Raw genomic sequence first — 20,482 nt, forward strand, 5'->3', positions numbered from 1 at the left:
TAAGCAGACATAGAGGGAGTGTTTGAAAGAGGAATGGGACCCTCTCCGGTCCCTCTCTAACCTAAATGACCTCTCTCTTAACGCCCTCTCCAACCTCTCTCCAACCGAGCATGCCAGACCCCCCCCCCCAGCAGTCTATGCCTATTGCATCTTAATTATGAGCTATGAGCTGGTTCCTAACTGAAAGCTTTATCAAAGAGGAATGTTTTGAGCCTAACCTTAAAGGTAGAGAGGGTGTCTGCCCCCCGAACCGTGGTTGGTAGATGGTTCCAGAGAAGTGGGGCCTGATAACTGAAAGCTCTTCCTCCTATACTACTTTTAGAGATGAATGGAACAACGAGTAGTCCAGCATTTTGAGAGCGTAGTGTTCTGGGGGGATTGTATGGCACTACAAGCTCCTTGAGATAGACTGGTGCCTGTCCATTTAGGGCTTTATAAGTGAGAAGAAGAATCTTGAATTCTATTCTATATTTTATGGGAAGCCAATGCAGAGAGGCTAATACAGGAGTAATGTGATCTCTTCTCCTAGTTTTAGTCAGTACACGTGCTGCAGCATTTTGAACCAGCTGAAGTGTCTTAAGCGACTTGCTCGGGCAGCCTGCTAAAAGAGAATTACAATAATCCAGTCTAGAGGTAACAAAAGCATGGACTAGTTTTTCGGCGTCGCCCTGAGACAGGATAGATCTGATTTTAGCAATGTTACGGAGATGAAAGAAGGCAGTTCTTGAAGTTTGTTTTATGTGAGAGTTGAAGGATAAGTCCTGATCAAATAGAACCCCAAGGTTTCTAACAGTTGTGCTTTGTGCCAGAGTAATGCCATCTAGGGCAGTTAGGCTAGCATAGGTTTCTCTAAGGTGTCGCGGGCCCAGTACAATGACCTCAGTCTTGTCTGAGTTGAGAAGAAGAAAATTTTGGTCCATCCAGGCCCTAATGTCCTTTAGACAGGCCTCAAGTTTAGATAGCTGATTTGTCTCACCTGACTTCATTGATACATACAGTTGGGTATCATCAGCATAGCAGTGGAAGTTAACAGAGTATTTTCTCATAACATTACCAAGGGGGATCATATAGATACAGAAGAGGATTGGACCTAGCACAGAGCCCTGAGGAACCCCGTAGCTTACTTTAGTGTACACAGAAGACTTATTATTCACGTGTACAAACTGGTACCTATCAGATAGGTAGGACTTAAACCAGTTTAGGGCAGTCCCTGTGATTCCAAGTAATTTCTCTAATCTCTCTAGTAGAATATAGTGATCTATAGTGTCAAAAGCTGCACTAAGATCTAATAAAACCAGCACTGAGAGTCGTCCTTCATCTGAAGCCCAGAGTAGATCATTAGTTACTTTAACTAAAGCAGTCTCTGTGCTGTGTTGAGCTCTAAAGCCTGACTGGAAGTCCTCGAACAGGCTGTTGTTTTGAAGAAATTCACAGAGCTGAGCTGCCACAACTTTCTCAAGAATCTTTGAAATAAAAGGAAGATTAGATATAGGCCTGTAGTTTGCTAAAGTGCTGGAATCAAGAGTAGGTTTTTTGAGAAGGGGTTTGATTACAGCTACTTTAAAGGACTGTGGCACGTAGCCTATTGATAGGGATATATTTATTGTCTCCAACAAAGATGGGCAGACTAGGGGAACAACTTCTTTAAACAGCTTAGTTGGGATCGGATCTGAAAGGCAGGTCGATGGTTTGGAGGATGAAATAATAGAGTTAAGTTCCTGAAGTCCTATATGTGTGAAACAGTTTAGGTTAGGCCTATTTACATTTAATGGTACAGCAGGCCCAGGTGAAGGCAGGGAGTGGCTAATTTTATCTCTAATCTTGTGAATTTTATCGTTAAAAAATGTCATAAAGTCCTCACAGCTGAGGGCTAGAGGAATCATGGGCTCAATAGAGCAATGACTTTGTGTTAGCATGGCTAACGATGCAATACCATATTTTTTGAAAGGAAAAAAAGGCAATAAAAATGCAGTTGGACTAATAACTATAAAATAATAATGGATTTATATCACTTTAATTAACCCTGAAAATACTTACATACTCGGGGTATGAACTTTTTAACTCAATGAAGAATAAAAACTAATCATAACAATCTGGTGTATAGGAGATCGTGTGGATTTATTTTTTAATCTGACTCCCCCAAGAGGTACCACTCAAAGTAACACTTTGTGACGTTTTAATACCGTGTTATCTTGTCGCATGAAATATCGTCCCACTTTTATTTACACTCAACATCAGAATCATGTTAAGAGAAACTTCATAGACATTTTAACTGATTAGATGAGTATGTGTATCTTTTTAAAATCCCCTCTGACAGTTAAAACATCAGGCAGCTTTGTTAAAACCCTGATTTGACAGATGATTAATTGTGTGTGCGATTGAAGGTTGTTTACCAGTATACCTCAGAATTCCACTTTATACCTGACTTGTCCTTCCTGGTGTTTTACAGCTCCAGCAGAGAGCTGCTGCTCTGTGGCATGCATTCAGGTTCCATCAGAGTTTACCCTCTGCAACCAGGTGACCTCAGCCTCACCTCCATGCAATCTTACTGGGTTCTCAGCCTCCATGATAATCAGAATGGACAACTGCACCACATCCGCTGCAGCCATGACGACCTCTTTGTTTTAACTGCTGGAGATGACGGGAACATATTTTCCTTTACAAGGCGTCCACCAGAGGAGCTACAGAGCAGCCTGCGGAGAAAGGCTGCCATGATTTCTTCACCAAGTGTCAGTATACCTTTCAATTAGCATTCTGCATGGCAATGGTCATATTAATAAGCCTTATGTATTTTTGATGGATATGGTACTTGAAACACCTGCCACAGCATTTTTTTGTTAACAATACAAAGAAAAATGATGTTGGTAACAAGAATAACAATTGGAAGGACAACAAATGACGCACCGCAATGTTTACCTAGAACAAGTTTTTTTTCTACCCTTTCAGATGATGTGCACATGTGCATGCAGGCATACACATCATTTTTATGGATTATTTATATACAATATTTCTCCTCATTTTTATTGATCATATGCGTTCTAGTTGATTCAATAATGAATCAAATAAATTAAATGACCAAGTAGGTTTTTAGGTGCCGGCAGCCTAAGTTTGTGAAAACCTATTGTATCCTGCATGTTATTTTTCTTCCTTGAAGCAAATCATGCTTCCTGTGCTTGAACAATCACCAATGTTTTCCACAAAGGTCTAGTCCCATGTCAGATTGCCTCAGCTGCAACATCAGGCCAATAGTCCTAAAGGTGGTGCTACAGCAAGTCTTTAAAGGTAAAAATGTTGAAAATTCACAACAAATCAACAATATGTGCAACAAATTTGCGACTTTCACCAAAATGGCACTGAAGAAATGTTTTTACTTTTAAATCAATTGCAAATTATGAAGTCTAAACTTGCTACAGCTCATCTTCAGACTGATCCACACAGATTTTGATACATTCAAAACTGAGCCTACGGTGCATCAAAATATCTGACTTTTTTTTTTTTTATCTCAACTATTTAGACTTTGTACATTGTCACCACAGAGAGTTTCTATAATACACCTGTTAACATTTGCAAAGTCTTGATGTTCATGTAACCAACATAATTAAAATGTGTTGACACTTACATGATATTTAAATTAACAGGTGGGTCTAGAGAGCAAGTCACTGGTTCTGGACATTAAGGACCCAGCAGCCTACAGGTCAGTGTTTAGACTGTTCAGCTAAATGTTTTGCAGTGACATGCCGTGACCAGTAGGGTTCGGTAGGCAGGGGGTTGCAAATCGAGACCACCAAAGACAATTTCATATGTTTCTGCTGGCAAGTGTCAATTCAATTCAATTCAACTTTATTTGTATAAAGCCATTTCCAACAAAGTCATCTCAATGCGTTTATCAAAATATAAAATTTATAATAAGAAAGAAAAAAACCCAACAAGATCCACATGAAGAAGCATTTAGCCATCTAACAAAATCAACATCTTGAAACACCATTAAAGAAACATAAACAAATATTTAATATAGCCTCCATACTCTCCCAACAAGATAGATATCATGACACACATCTGCAGTGTTATAAAGGGGTACATGTGCGGGTGCAAAAAAAAAACTGTTTATTTAGCGTTTAACATTTCTTAGTGCAGTGGTGGTGATTTGTGTGTGTGTGCGCCTGCACTTGCACGTGTGCGTGTGTGTGTTAAGAAGAGACACTGTGCAGTATACACTTTTTTACTTGTCTGTCATTCATACAATGTTTTGTATTTCCTGTGAAATGGATTCAGTGCAGTCAATAAATTCTGAATTTCTTCAGTGACAGATATCATAATGTATGATATCGCTGTATCGTGATATAATTGTTACCGTGGGCAATGACAGTATCATATCGTGATGTACCAGCCCTAATATACATGGGTAGGCATCGCCTTGGTGGGCTGGTCCGGTCAGCTATGTTTTTTTTTTTTTTTTAGACAATATTGGTCTAAAATTGGCAGAAATGTGAGAACAATTTAAATTGGCGTGAATGTGGATAAATTGGCAAAAATAAGCATGAAATATGGTGAAAAGAGGTTAACAGTAACAATAATGGGTCAACATATGTGACATTAAGTGTAAAAGTGGTGGAAAGGGTTTATCAGTGCAGAAAAGGCATTTCAATGTGATGGGGAAGTGGCAGAAATGGGAGTAATGTTGCAAAAATGCATTAAAAGGAGCAAAAATGTGTCAAGAAAAAGTGATAAAAGGTTAAAATATGGAAAGTTTGACGTAGCTGCAGAAAAATGGCCTCAAAATGTTTAAAAAAATGACTTAACTTGTGCAGATATTTTAATGACTTACTTATGTTTGGCTTCCATTCAGCTACAATAACATGTACGTGCTGAATGATGTTAATCAAATGAGTCGTTTGCTGTTGATGAATAAAGCCGATGAGCTGTGGCAAACAAGACATCTCTGTAAGTGACAAAAGTATCTAAAACAGAGGTATAGCTGTGGCCTCACAGATCGATAAACCAATGATCAGCAAAAAAAGATGGAAAAGGTTGAAACTGTTGCTCGAAACTTTGTTTTGACGTCCACTGTAAACATTTGGTTTATTGACATTGTTGGAAAAGTTTGGCCCATTGCATTGTGGGATGTGGTATCCCGGCATAGACGAATGCATAGAAGGGTTTTTACTTGATTTGAAGTATCACTTTTTGATTTATTTAGAATTTGATAGAAACTGCACTTTTTCTTTAATTTGTTGGGTTTTGTGTTGTAACTAGTAAAACTCCTGTAGACTGTTTTAACAGTGTGACTATTCCTTATGTTCAGTGTCCCTGTTGTGATATTCTGTATTATCTCAACTAAAAATAGCTCCATACTTTTATTTGTTGGTTTTCAAGTTGATTTCCTCAGTTTGGCTCTTGTGTGTGTGTGGCCTGTTATTTGAAGGTGATAAATCACTCTGTTATACATTTTATTTAAGTAAGCAGAGGAGTAAAGAGTACTGATATATCCTACTCAAATAGAAGTACTGATCGAAATTGTACAAGTACATGTAAGTCATACATAATTAAAAAATCAAGTATAATTAAAAACAAGCTTAATTAAATTTTACAGTAAAGGTTACTTGTTACTTTCATCCCCACGTTTATTTTTGGTGATAAATCTTACCACGGTTCCCTTGCATACAGTAAACATCTCATGTATAAATTTAAAAAGGAAGAAACCTAATCTTGCACATTTGGAACTTAATTACTAAATACCTTCATCTAATGCTGTTTTGGCACAGTGCATTACGTTTAATCTGGTTGGTCGGCTATGATGTGATGCATTTGATTGTTGTCTGGTCATTTCATTTTTTGTAGTTTCACAATGTCGGTTAATCACTTAAAAAGTACATGTACCATAAAAGCAACTCAATTCCAGTAACGTGAGTATTTGTAAATCTGTTACTTTCAGCTTTAGTGGTTAGTGATGGTGGACGTATTATTTGCTTAAATACTTAACTTAAAAAGGGGTAGTTAGACATGTGTAGAAACAGGTGGTGTGTGTCTGTGAGTTCACGTTTGTATTTTTAAATAAAAAACTTAAATATTTAATTTGACATTTTATTTACAAAACGTGTGATTTACAATAGAAGAGAGAGAAAGTCCAGTAGGTGCTGTTGGTGCCGCTGATGGTGATTAATGTAGGGTTGTTGAGTGGTGTCCATGTTTTCTGATTCCTGTCTGATGGATGCTGGGGTGATTATTTCTTTTTCTCCTCACAAACTTTGGGCGACAGTCGTTTTTTCTTGTGTCTCTAAAATCAAACATAAAACTTTTCGTCAGCTGATAAAACACTTTCACCGTCATCTTTAAGGTTGCTGTGTCAACATGTATGTGGACTTACATAGTTGATTTTATTACTCCAGTCAGGGTTCGCAAATAGGTGCAGGAGAGAATCCACTCTGGCCTCTTCAACATATACTTCTCTTTGTTCTGGTGACAACAATTTCCACTGTAGAAAAGCATCAGTCACACACACTTAGGACCAGAGTTTAAAGATCACAGATGATTCCTGGAAGAACAAATTAACTTACCCGTTGACCGAGGTGTTTATTCACCACAGCACTCGTCCTCGTGCCCAACTCCGCCTCCGCAGATGCCCTGTTCTTTTTTAGGAAGTGCATGAAAGCGTTGAGGGGCTTTTTAACATACGGCTTTTCTGTCACCTTTTCCTTCCTTCTGAGAGAACAAATCACAAATACACAGTGTAAAAGCATGGTCACGAGTCAGTCACAAGACATACTTATTGTGCATCCTGCATGTGGACGACATTAGGAACAGGGGGGACATTTATGGTCCCTGGATTTTGTGCTTACCGGTACTCAGCTTCAGGCAAGGCGTCCATAATTTGGGTGAAGTGTGTCTGGCCCTGAAGTTTTTTGGTAGCATAAGCGTGATCATGAAGGACTGTGGCAAGATGATTCTGTTGGACCACGTAATGGCCACAAATTACGGCTGTTTGGTCCTGAAAGTGTTGGGCACAGTCACATTATTAAGTAGATAATTCTACAGAAGAACAGAAAGGGTCAAGATTTTTACCTCCTCAATACACTCCTGCCGTTCTTGCTCTTCAAAGAAATCAAAATCAAAAATGTCCTCCAGGATCTGAGGGAGGAAAGAGGATCAGTGAGCAGATCAGTGACATCATGTATTAGTAACAGGGTAATGTAAGCATTAGATCAGTGATATTTACAAGCATTTTACATGAATCATGCAGAGAACCACAATATTGGCATCAATTATCCAAAGTTAGAGAAAGAACTATTGAACCAAAGCCTCATCTTTAAAGAGTACCTCACCCCAAAAGCACTTTTTCTGCTGAATACATATGTATTTTGGTACTAAGTAGTGTTGTTGATTGATCCTGGTACAACTCTCAACATTTTAGTCAAAGTATTTCAATTTGTCGTATTTTGTTGTAAAATGTCGGAGTGACTGCCCTCAATGTGTTAAAAACCCACTATTACAATTGATTTTTACTATTGGCAGAGAACAAGATCATGTGATGTTTTGGCACCATCTTGCATCACAAACAAGCACTGTTAGTAACTCAGACGCAGTGTTTACATGATAGATGCTCCGTCGGTTGCGTGTCGGGATGAAACAGCGACCGACCAAACTGTCCTTGGAACTTCTGTTTTTCAACAAATCTATTTGTTTTTTGTTTGTTTTTTTCATTTTTGATATTTTATTGTGAGTATTAGTTATTGTGAGCCCTTTATCATATTTCATTTCATATTGTGCGTTCACCATTTTCTTATACCTTTAACTTCTACCAATATAAATTCACTGATAAAATAATGACACAGGAATATAGAGCATAATTTGTGTTTCATGATGTCTTACGTCATTAGAAACTGGCTTTTGAACATCAGGAGAAGATTGACTTGGGGGGTTGTTAAACACATCTGAACCCTCAGAATGGAGACGATTCCAGTCCTCTTTATTCCACTTCATCTTGATATTTGGGCTGATGTGAAACAAAGCAAAGGAAATAAATCAGCTGCTGAGGCTCATGCACAGGAACAACACCTTGCAGAGACCTTCAACTAAACTTAAACTAAACTATTCAATGTATCTGTTCCATTATGTCTAACAGTGACATGCTGCCTCTAACTCTGCAGTGTGTTCTTATTTGGCTCATATTTAGTTTCTTTACAGTAAACATGATACAAACAGAAACATTGACACACACTAACTGGGATCTATTGCAGTGTAATAATTCACACACTAACCAAGGTTCAATAATAACATGGTTGACTGCTAAACAGCTGCTCATGAAAGACATCTCAATGATATCAATAATGGTTACATTGCATTCCTCTGTATTGATCATTTCTAAGATGTTTATGTAGAAACTATTAGAAGCAGGCCACTGTCACATTAAGTTTGGAAGCATAATCTCACATTAAAATCTCTTACTTTGAGTTGTTTGAAAAAGTCGTCTGAAAGCTGTTTTGCAAACTTTTGGTGCAGATAAAACACAAAGTTTTCTCAAAATCAAATAGCAATGGAGACTATTAAGGGAGATTCATTTCTGTTGAAATAACTGAAGAATGAAGGTTTTCTATGCTGGAGATGAAAGTCAGCTGCACTTCAAAGGCAAGTTGGTTTGTTTGTGCAGGTTGCTATGGAGCACAGAAAAATGGAACACTTGGTTTCTATAACGATCTGTTACAAGTGACTCAATAGTCTCAGGTCATCTACGTACAGTGCCTACCCTAAAATACATCAAATATAATTAAAAAAAGGGTTTTTCAGTGCAGAAAAGGCATTTCAATGTGATGGGGAAGTGGCAGAAATGGGAGTAATGTCGCAAAAATGCATTAAAAGGAGCAAAAATATGTCAAGAAAAAGTGATAAAAGGTTAAAATATGGAAAGTTTGACGTAGCTGCAGAAAAAGGGTAAAAATAAGCCAAAATGGCCTCAAATTGTTTAAAAAAAATGACTTAACTTGTGCAGATATTTTAATCATCCTCGGCACATTTTAATGACTTACTTATGTTTGGCTTCCATTCAGCTACAATAACATGTACGTGCTGAATGATGTTAATCAAATGAGTCGTTAGCTGTTGATGAATAAAGCCGATGAGCTGTGGCAAACAAGACATCTCTGTAAGTGACAAAAGTATCTAAAACAGAGGTATAGCTGTGGCCTCACAGATCGATAAACCAATGATCAGCAAAAAAAGATGGAAAAGGTTGAAACTGTTGCTCGAAACTTTGTTTTGATGTCCACTGTAAACATTTGGTTTATTGACATTGTTGGAAAAGTTTGGCGCATTGCATTGTGGGATGTGGTATCCCGGCATAGACGAATGCATAGAAGGGTTTTTACTTGAAGTATCACTTTTTGATTTATTTAGAATTTGATAGAAACTGCACTTTTTCTTTAATTTGTTGGGTTTTGTGTTGTAACTAGTAAAACTCCTGTAGACTGTTTTAACAGTGTGACTATTCCTTATGTTCAGTGTCCCTGTTGTGATATTCTGTATTATCTCAACTAAAAATAGCTCCATACTTTTATTTGTTGGTTTTCAAGTTGATTTCCTCAGTTTGGCTCTTGTGTGTGTGTGGCCTGTTATTTGAAGGTGATAAATCACTCTGTTATACATTTTATTTAAGTAAGCAGAGGAGGAAAGAGTACTGATATATCCTACTCAAATAGAAGTACTGATCGAAATTGTACAAGTACAAGTACATGTAAGTCATACATAATTAAAAAATCAAGTATAATTAAAAATAAGCTTAATTAAATTTTACAGTAAAGGTTACTTGTTACTTTCATCCCCACGTTTATTTTTGGTGATAAATCTTACCACGGTTCCCTTGCATACAGTAAACATCTCATGTATAAATTTAAAAAGGAAGAAACCTAATCTTGCACATTTGGAACTTAATCATGAAATATGCTATAGGGCATTTGGCATTTAATTTGGTAAAGGTAAATTTTGAAATGAGAGAGAAATGAGAATAACTTGACTATGGAATGAATTCATGAGTTGAGTTAAGATGATTATTTTTGAGTAAAGATTCAGGAATTTACTCAATATGGTGGAAAATGAATGAGCCACTATGGAATAAAGCGCTGTTTTGATGTTTTGTGCGTTAATAGGAATAAATGGATACAATTGCTGGTCAATTGTATTTGTTTTTTCTGTTTTCTGTTTTGTCTGTAAATTAAATGTTGATTTGTATGTCATGTTTGTAGATGTACGTTGTGTTTTGAATTGTATATGATTTAATGCAAAAAGAGGGTAATTGGATATAAGCCCTAATGTTACATAAGATAGATTTGGTTAAGGATTAAGAATTATGAGCCTTATAAATTATGGGGACTTTTGTTAGACTTTGGTGCTCTTTGAGATCGATTATTATCTAGAATATATTTTCAACATAATGTTAAACATATCTTAATTAAAAAATAATGATTTGGTTCTGTTTAAGGTTGGTTTGGATGTCGACCTTGTTTGGGGCCGCTTGCCCTATGTTTGTCTGCAGTCCGCTGTGGATGCTTCTGTGTCCTGTTGCGCCGCAGGGGGAGGATCTGTGTGTGTGCGTGTGCCTTTTCTTCCTGTCATGCGTTGAATGAATGGTAGTGAAATAGCTGGTATAACTGATTTTAATATAATTTGTGACTTGGTGAAGTTGCTATTCAGTGTTTGACAGAGCTGTGTGCCACGATTGATGCTCTGGTTTAAAGTTCTTAATAAATAAATAGCATTGTGCTGCATGCTGACGTCTGGGTTTTAATTTAGATTTTACACTTCTAGCAGTGTCTGAGACATGAGGTCGGCATCAGCCGCCGTTGCATGCATTCTTTACTTCAGTGTAGCTGTTGGGGTTACAGCGTTATATTACTGGATCAATTTATTATAATGGATTAAATTAAATACAACATCAGCATTAATTTGGTAGTGGTAAAATATGTTCCAGACAAAGGCCTGATTTAATAATGACAATGATAACAATAATGATAATGATAATGTTTGAAGCTGCTTTTGATTATTAAATAGCAATCTGGTTGGATTAACGTGTGGTTTTTCTTAATTATGTGATCGCTTATTTGCGTTGCCGTTTGATAGCATTGTTTGCTGGATTATGTTATTTTTCAGCGGTGTTTATGTGTTTATGGATCTGTTTTATCCGTTGTCATTTCCTTATTCCACTGACGTGTATTTTACGGTTTCGGACTTGTTCACGGCGTTCCGCTGCAGGGGTCCGGTGTGAACCGTCTCGGATCGATCGCATCTTTCTTTTTGTGCGTCTGTTGTGATTCTGTGATTTGTGCCTCTGTTTGTCATGTGTGTTTTATGTGTAAGCTGTTTAGGTTTATTTGGTTCCGCTGTGAAAGTTGCGGGTGTTGTGAACGAAGTGGTAAACTGTGTATTTGGTGATAAGAACTGGTCCGTATTTTCTGGCGGGCAGGAATCTTGGTTAAGTGTTTGAATGTGACCATTAGAATATTTGTGAACGTAAGATAATTGTGAACATGCCATGTTGTTTTGTTTTTGTTTTAACTGTCTCGTATTTTGTGTGAGCTAGCTGTGTGTCTTTATGCCTGGATATGAACGGCCTGGGACGCCGGGTTCGTGAGTTTTGGTTATTGGGACTTTGTTATTCGTGTTCTGACGTGGATGTTTACAATAACTGTGTCTTTTTGTTGAGCTGTCCTGGTTAGTGTTGTAATTTCGTTGTAAGTTCACTCCGGTATAATGTGAATGTGTTGTGTCGATTTGTTTCCCCGTTGTTTTTTGGCGTCTGTTTGAGTTCCCGTGATGTTAACTCTCCGTCGTTAACGTTGCTACTGGACGTTTGTTTGTTTTTGAGAGGCGGAGCTACAAGTTACGTCATGGAGTGGACGGACTGTGGTCCGCCCAAAGGGGGGAGGATGATCAGTTGTGGCGCCATCTAGCTAAAGAGATGGTGAACTGCACAATTTTTACTCTAAAGTTAAATACTGCCTCTAGCGGTACATATGGGAAACTGCATGCTTTAGTGGAAGCAATGTTGCTCTCTGCTGGTGTCATGAAGTTAACATTTATATAGAAATTACTCATTCATTTAAATACAGTTTATTCTTTAATATTTATACATTATAATTAACCATAATTATATTGTTCTATAAGCTTGAAATATGATTAAGAGTTACAGAAACTTTCCAAGGTTTCATTTTTTAGTTTTGGATTTACAGCTTTAAAAATGGTGATGACTTGTTATGAAACTGAATTTTTGTTTTTATTTTTTACATAAGGAGTTGAGAAGAGGAGTGCCTGAATCACAACTCCTAAAGCACTGAAACACACCTGGTGGTTTTGACTTTGTGGGTGACACGATACCTGAATTCCAGTCGAGAGAAACTGGTGCGTTTATTCATGAAATTATTCAAATAGAACATTTGTTTTTGTTTATTTTTTACACATTTATAGCGACACATTACCTTACACAAACAATCAATAACACAATTTATTCACTTATATATGGCTTCACAGTGGTATATATGACACATGAAAAGACTTGGCAGTGGACTGAATATTGAATTTGTTTACTTTATTGAGCATCATTGATTAACAATCACTCATTGATTGATTGGCTTTGACAATTTAGTATTATTAATTTGATTAGTTATCTGCGAATTAGCTAATCTGTTTAAACTATCAAGTGAATATGGTGAATAATAATTTCAGTATCTGTGCTTAACTTTACTTTGATTGGGGATATTGATATCATTCCAGTTTTGGAGACGATTTAAGGTTTGATCAATTATATCATTACGATTCGTGTGGATTTATTCTCACATCACTTCTTCTGCAGTTGGCAAAGTTCGGTGACCATAGATTTCGTATAGCACACAATTTTTCGTTCGACATTAGATTTATAGTAAAGGAAAAATTAAGAGAAGTTCCTTATAATGTCGAGTCCTTACATTACACAGCCATGGTCAGTTGAGGGTACTTTTAATCCAGATGTAGTTAACACCTTACAAGTCCTAGTGTCTACTTATAGAGCAAGTCAGAGGAAAGGAAAAAAGGGAAAGAAACGAAGTGAAGAAAAAAGACAAATTGAATTAGGCATACTGCAACTCTTTGAGATCGTAGGGCAAAGTTTCTCTAAACTGGCAAATGACAAAAAGATGCAAAGCATACAAGACATTAAGAAAGAGGAGAAGACCACCAAGTTGACAAAGAAAACCAACGTATCTTTCTCTCATGCAACATCAGCAAAGAAGCCACCACCATATGAAAGAGAAGGACGTTTACGAATGTTGGCAAAAGCAGAAAGAAGAGGAGATCGATCAACAAAGCAATTAATATCAGAGGAAGACGATACAGATGATAGCGAAAAATATGAAAGTGAAGATGAAGTGGAAGGAGGAAAAAATCTCCAACGGAGTTTACCCACCAGAGAAAAGAAGAAGTCTCAAAAGTCAGACACCTGGAAATATGCACTACGTCCAAGAACAGAAAAGAAAGACAACAAAATGTGCCCAGTGATACTCCGAGGACAAAATCTGGAGTACAAGCCTTGGCAGAATACTGACATGTCTGACATACTCGGAAAATTACCGACGCTTCAAGATGGTGCACACCCCTGGATCTCAAAGCTGGAAGAGGTTCTGGTGGGAACACAGCCAGCGATGGGAGATATTAAGAGACTTTTGGCCAGTCTTATTGGAGTTCCAGCAATGAAAGAGATTCTGCAAACAGCAGGCCTAAAGAGATATGTGGAGACGTCCGTCAATGATCAAGAACGGTTTGCTGCAAGTCGAGGACGGGTGTGGAGAACCTTAAGAGGACTTTTTCCAACAAACATGCATCCTGACAACATCTTCATTGAGCCACTTGGCCACCAAGAGAACCCGAGAGCATATGTGTCGAGAGCTCATCGAATGTGGAGAAACATTACGGGAAATGATCCCGAATTGAACCAGATGGAGAAATCAATTTTAAGAGCCAAAATCCAAAAAGGATTGCCCCTGACAGTGAGGAGCAAATTGGCTGAAGTGTTTGGTCTTGGAAACCAGACCAAAGGAATATATACAGATCACATCGCACATCAGGTGGAAGTGTATCGGAAAAAGGAACAAGATTAAGATACTCTCCGAAAACTCACCCAAATACAGTTGATCGATATAAAGAAGAAAGAAGAGAACCAAGCAATGGTCATGAAGAGTCAGACACAACCTACTCAAGTACAACCACAACCCCAACAACAGTTTCAGCAACAGCCACCTGAGGTTCCCATTGCCTCTTTCCAACAGCCATCATGTGATCAACCACAAATATGGAGAGGAAGAGGCCAAGCAAACTTTGGAAGAGGAAGAGGAGGAAACTTCCCACAGCTACAAGGAGCATGTCATAATTGTGGACAAATGAGCCATTTTGCTCGTGATTGCTACAGCTCCAGAGGAAGCTTCAGAGGAAACTTCAGAGGAGGTTTCAGGAATAGCTTCAGAGGAGGCTACAGAGGTCAACAGCAGCAAATCAGGGGACCGGTAAACCCATGTAGGGGTCCGGTACCTGGTTTCTAAAGGTGCCAGCTGGTAGTGTCAGGGCCGAAGCAAGAATCAACAATAGAGGTGAAAATAAACAATCAACCATTGGAAGTTATGACTCATTGTGAAGCTGCTTTCACCTGTATTCGGCCAAAGGACGCTATACATCTTCCCATGTCTGGACAACTAGTAGGACAATAGGGGTATGAGGACGTGAAACAGCTGATTCCTCTCACAAAACCCAATCAAGCTCTGCTACAAAAATCAGAGACCTCGTCAGTATACTGGATTGGAGATCTAGATCCAGAACTGCTACAATCAGCTACTATGTGGGAAAAGTCCATCGTGGCAAACATGCCTAACACAAAGCTACCAGAGTATCCACATCATTGCACACTCAAATATTTCAAGAACACAGACCAAGCAAATCCAGAACAATGATTGAGTAATCAACCCAAACATGTTGAGCTGACTTCGTACTGTATATTATTGGGACCACAAGGAGCAGCTATGAAGATAAACATTAACGATTAGTAGTTTGTCTAGGTCAGATGATAACTCATGTACACAGAAACATCTCTGAAAGTTATATATAGCACTAAAACCTAGAACAGTCAGGGAAATGATGACATTTATTGATATCACAGACTTTTAGAGCAGGAAGATATTACCTTAGTGAGATGCGCTACGGTAAATTTGGCTGAAAATTTGCCAACTCCAGAAGATGGGGAACCGCATGATTATGTGGAAAATTGCGGGTTTAAGAAAACAGATGGTTCTCAGATCCAACATCATACACAGGTATTGAAATTATTGCATGCAATGATCATGTTAAGAAATCAGGAAGGACTGATGGTAGTGCCTTCAGACCTACTGGGCCTAATGATTCAGGAAGCCCATGGGTTAGCCCATGTGGCAAAGGGAGAAGTTAGGAGAAAGATTGCAAAAGAGTGTGGGGTTTTGGTTATAGATTATGGTGACATGATAAAAACCAGTTGTGAATAGAGTTTCACAATGGCCTGAAGCATGTCCAACCAAACGTAAAGATGCTCAGTCTGTTGCCAAGTTTTTGTGTCGCGAAGTTATAAGTAGATGGGGTTTACCCGATCGCATATCTTCAGACAACAGGAAATAATTTGTGGATAAAACAGTAAGGTTAATTTTAGGAAGAAAATTAGGAATCAAACAACGTTTAGGAGCTGTCTATCACCCACAAAGCCAAGGTGTGAAAAAATGAATGGTGTGCTAAAAAAATTGCATTGTTAAAATCTGTTGGCACACAGGTTTTAATTGGGTTGAGGTACTTCTACTAGCATTAGTGATATGTCGTTTAAGTGAATTCCAAAGCAAAAAGGTCAATAGCAATTAGTTAAATCAATAATGACGGTAGAACAGAAAAAATGTCCAATATTCTAGCTGGGACTATAGCTAGTGGTATTATTGCATCAAATATAGTTTCTACAAATACAACAGTGATAGATAAGAATGTTACAATAACAGTGATGACAACAGCTAATTCTATCATTTCTGATAATCATACAAGTGCAGCTGTGGAAATGAGTTCCACAACAAATAACTCAATGGCAACTTCTTCAGTGCCTACAGAGCCTTAAGGTACAAAAACCACCACCAGACATTACATCCCAATTCATTAGTCTATAAATACAACTCAACAGGCTATTGAACAGTTGAACATTAGGTTGAATAATATTGAGGACAGTTTTTAAAGAGACATTAGATGAGGAGACTGATAACGACTGCGGTGAGACATAATGTGACTATATCACCAGATGAGTATTCGGACGGAGATTTGACACCAGAAGAAATGTCTCAAAATCTTTGCACGTTAAAAAGCGGGAGACATGGTTGAATACCTGGGGTTTGATGCCTCAGTGTTGCAAATTTTAAATACATGGATAAGCAGAAATATGTGGTATCAGCAAATAACTCACTCTGTTAGAGAAATTACTGGGATAAAGGGTCCGGTTTAGTGAAAATTCCAACTCCAAGCACGTGGAATTCAATTTACGATTAATACCTGAACCTTTGCTGGCATATTGCCAATCACGATTGGTGACATGGCTGCGGATTCTTACAAAGCCAACACAATTCTGATAATTTAGTGGAAATAGCTGATTGCCTGTTCACATGCAAAATTCACATCACTACAGTTGTTCTTCGCTAGTAGAATGACAGTTTTTGAATATTCTTGAATATTATGAAGATATTGTAGGTTCTGGGAGCTGCTATTTTATCACTTTGTGTGATGTTCTGTTGTTGTACATTGGTACCGACGTTTGCTAAAGCAATGATACAGATGAGGAGGAGACGGTAGTGGATGATGAGATAGTGGAGACATCCATTTTGATTGATTACACCATTCCCTGAACGATATTTTAACCAAGTGGTTTCTTGGTTAAAGGGGGGAACGGAAAGGAAGAATGGAATCACGTATTAATAATGCATTAATTAGGCGTTGAGTGTTAAATATTAATCGATAAAGAAGAAGAGAAGAAAAAAACAACGAACAACAGAAAGAAAAATTAGAATTTAGCTATCATGATGTGTTTAATATTGGTGCAGGATACTGGTCAGATGTTTTTTACCTTCCAGAACAAGTGTGGGAGTGATGGGGCTAGATGATTCTACCTGCCTGTATGAACATGGACACCTCAAACATGGACACTCCAGTCATGGACACTGAAGGACAAAAACATGGATGGCAATCCACAACGAAGCCGTCATGAACTGTGATACTGAACGATAAATTGAGGCTGCCAAAGGAATATCAATAACAACAATTGTCCAATGTATTCATATGTGTCCTACATGTTTGTGATGTTTATTGTATTGGAATATGATTATTACTATTATGTATTATACCTCATTAATGATTTCTACTTTATACTAGGTATTTCAATGAATACACATTTTAGAGTTAGCTAGATAGTTTAAAGTGCTTATGTTGGGACCTCAGGTATTGTGATTTTTCCGGTTTTTATTTGTAGGGCCAGTGGGGCTTAGGCAAGGAAAGGCTTACTGTGAGGTGCGATGGGTCGACCAGACCTCACAGTGGGCAACCTTTAGTTTGTTTCTGAGGTTCTCAATGTGTGTACTTTATGTAGATGCACGTAGACATTTAGACATTTATGTTTTTCTTTTCAAGTAATAACAAATCAACTAAATTAGAGCTAATTAAGTCTATAGACTTGGAGTTAAAGACTGATAAATATAAGATAAAACAAGGCATTAATTAAATAATACTAGTTTTCTCATTTTGATTGGTTAGAGATTTATTAAAATTGGCAGAGGATGATATTTGAAAGGATCGTTTTCACATTTGGAAATTTTACAGTATGATTAAGGCTAAACATGATGAGGGGTTGTCATAACCTTTAAGACTATTTATGACATGCTTGTTATCTTTGTTTTTTCGAGGTTGATGGACCTCGAAAAGGGGGGAATGAGGTGTATTTACTGCTTCACGTGTAGGAAATTAAATCATCTAAATTGAACTTTGACTGTGCTAGCCTCAGCATTGAGGTCAGAAGGTCTGTCTCCCTCTGTGAAGTGCAAATGTGGACCAAGGGGGGGGCCTTTCCCCTTCCTGGCCAAGCAAAGGAACAGTAGGATCAAAGAACAGGTTCGTTCCTGTTATCACCTTTGTTACATTACGATCAAAAATAAACAATCAATGTTTATTTGCTAAGTTTTCAAACTCTGGGCTCCGACCCCCTGCGGAGCCCAGGGGATTTAATCATCCCCACAGGTCACTCAGGATGTTGGAAGAATACCAGCTGTTTGTTTCCACCTCAAAATGAGATCATCATGTGAGGGTCTTATCACCTAAATGGACAAATGTTGCTTCCTTTCTTTGTGTTCCAGAAAAGGTTCGTTAAGTAATCACGTGACATCTGAGAACTTTGTGAAAGATATAAGCTTTTCTCTCCTGTTCTTGCTTCAGAGTAAATCTGACCCTGGCTGCTCTCACAGGGTTTTTGTCTCTCCCCTGTTCTTCTGATTCTGCTTGTGTTAATAAACTTTGTGTTATTATGCAAGCCAGTTTCATCTACGATCCTTATTCATCCTCCACATCATCACCCGGGGAAACACAACACATGTAGTTAAATAGCATTTGTAGGGGTATATGTGCGGGTGCAAAAAAAAAACTGTTTATTTAGCGTTTAACATTTCTTCGTGCAGGGGTGGTGATTTGTGTGTGTGTGTGTGTGTGTGTGTGCCTGCGCGTGCATGTGTGTGTGTGTTAAGAAGAGACACTGTGCAGTATACACTTTTTTTTACTTGTCTGTCATTCATACAATGTTTTGTATTTCCTGTGAAATGGATTCAGTGCAGTCAATAAATTCTGAATTTCTTCAGTAACAGATATCATAATGTATGATATCGCTTGTATCGTGATATAATCGTTATCGTGGCAATGACAGTATCCTATCGTGATGTACCAGCCTAATATACATGGGTAGGCATCGTCTTGGTGGGCTGGTCTGGTTTTTTTTTTTTTAGACAATATTGGCTTAAAATTGGCAGAAATGTGAGAACAATTTAAACTGGCGTGAATGTGGATAAATTGGCAAAAGTAAGCATGAAATATGGTGAAAATAAGAGGTTAACAGTAACAATAATGGGTCAACATATGTGACATTAAGTGTAAAAGTGGTGGAAAGGGTTTATCGGTGCAGAAAAGGCATTTCAATGTGATGAGGAAGTGGCAGAAATGGGAGTAGTGTCGCAAAAATGCATTAAAAGGAGCAAAAATATGTCAAGAAAAAGTGATAAAAAAAGGTTAAAATATGGAAAGTTTGACGTAGCTGCAGAAAAAGGGTAAAAACAAGCCAAAATGGCCTCAAATTATTTAAAAAAAATGACTTTACTTGTGCAGATATTTTAATCATACTCGGCACATTTTAATGACTTACTTATGTTTGGCTTCCATTCAGCTACAATAACATGTACGTGCTGAATGATGTTAATCAAATGAGTCGTTAGCTGTTGATGAATAAAGCCGATGAGCTGTGGCAAACAAGACATCTCTGTAAGTGACAAAAGTATCTAAAACAGAGGTACACTACAAAAATGAATTTCCTAACCAAGTGAAACTGACTTAAATTAAGAATATTAATCTTAGAAGTTTAGATTCTAGATGTTTTCACTTATTAGGACACGTTCTTATTAAGATAATTTGACTTGTTTTAAGTTATTCTTTCTAGAGGAATCGTTCATAGATATTATATCTTATTTTAAGTAGATTTTATACAAAATCAAGTTATATCACGCATGCAGATGCCAAAACCAGTGAACAGTAAGAGATTTTTTCTTGTTTTAAGATTTTGTGTGTTCTATAGCATAGCAACAGCATAGCATTCCATTACGCCAACAGGAGCCAAATAAGCAGCAAGTCAGCATAGTTACTTTCGTAACATTGCAAATTTACCGTTTGGTTGTTATGCTGTTGCCGTAATAGAATGCAGTCTGCCATGCTGTTGATATGACATCACATGCACATTTGTTGTCATTATAATGGGCATTTGAATTTACGCAATGAATGGGCCAACCGAGCTACCCAGTGTAGAGAACAACAACATACATTTAAACAAGAGTCAATAACTCAATATTTACAGTTTGTTTATTAAACATTTTAATTTACCAACAATACATCAGTAAGATCATATTTTCTTGGAACATACATCTTGGTATTGAGCATAACAGCTTGATATGCAGTGTAATCCTTCAGTTTCTCCAAATTAATCATTTCTGTGGCCATGGCAACATTTGGTACAGTAATTTCATATGATAGCAAATTTCTATTAAAATCTAGTGTTTCATGAACTTGATATTCACAACAAAATAAAACCGAATCAACAATGAAAATATTATTAATCAGTCCAAAAATAGGCAATCCATTATCAGTCTGTAATAATCAAGCTTTTTCCAGTTGTGTAAGTGTT

At 37.6% G+C, this 20,482-nt stretch overlaps 4 protein-coding genes across 9 annotated transcripts in view; 2 read left to right on the forward strand and 2 right to left on the reverse strand.

Annotated features, from left to right (window-relative positions):
- LOC114458623 (forkhead box protein J1-B-like) overlaps positions 1–20,482 on the forward strand; it is a 137,289-nt gene that overhangs the window by 58,829 nt on the left and 57,978 nt on the right. The window lies entirely within an intron of this gene.
- The window catches only part of LOC114458605 (uncharacterized), a 259,265-nt gene that overhangs the window by 21,889 nt on the left and 216,894 nt on the right, over positions 1–20,482 (reverse strand). The gene's annotated exons all lie outside the window — the stretch shown is intronic.
- LOC114458603 (cilia- and flagella-associated protein 44-like) overlaps positions 1–20,482 on the forward strand; it is an 85,776-nt gene that overhangs the window by 8,731 nt on the left and 56,563 nt on the right. For both annotated transcript variants that reach the window (XM_028441014.1, XM_028441018.1), the window contains exons 12-13: positions 2,450–2,729; positions 3,639–3,694. In XM_028441014.1, the coding sequence (XP_028296815.1) occupies positions 2,450–2,729; positions 3,639–3,694 (336 nt within the window). The remainder of the gene's footprint in view (positions 1–2,449; positions 2,730–3,638; positions 3,695–20,482) is intronic.
- Positions 6,185–8,567, reverse strand: LOC114458620 (lymphoid enhancer-binding factor 1-like). Its single transcript, XM_028441049.1, has 7 exons — positions 8,443–8,567; positions 7,867–7,990; positions 7,060–7,125; positions 6,837–6,985; positions 6,555–6,699; positions 6,365–6,472; positions 6,185–6,274 (listed from the first exon to the last, which is right to left on the reverse strand). The coding sequence occupies exons 2-7, from the start codon at positions 7,975–7,977 to the stop codon at positions 6,221–6,223; spliced, it is 633 nt and encodes a 210-aa protein (XP_028296850.1). The 5' UTR covers positions 7,978–7,990; positions 8,443–8,567; the 3' UTR covers positions 6,185–6,220.

This window comes from Gouania willdenowi, unplaced genomic scaffold, assembly GCF_900634775.1.
Source record: "Gouania willdenowi unplaced genomic scaffold, fGouWil2.1 scaffold_14_arrow_ctg1, whole genome shotgun sequence".
Lineage (NCBI taxonomy): Eukaryota > Metazoa > Chordata > Actinopteri > Blenniiformes > Gobiesocidae > Gouania > Gouania willdenowi.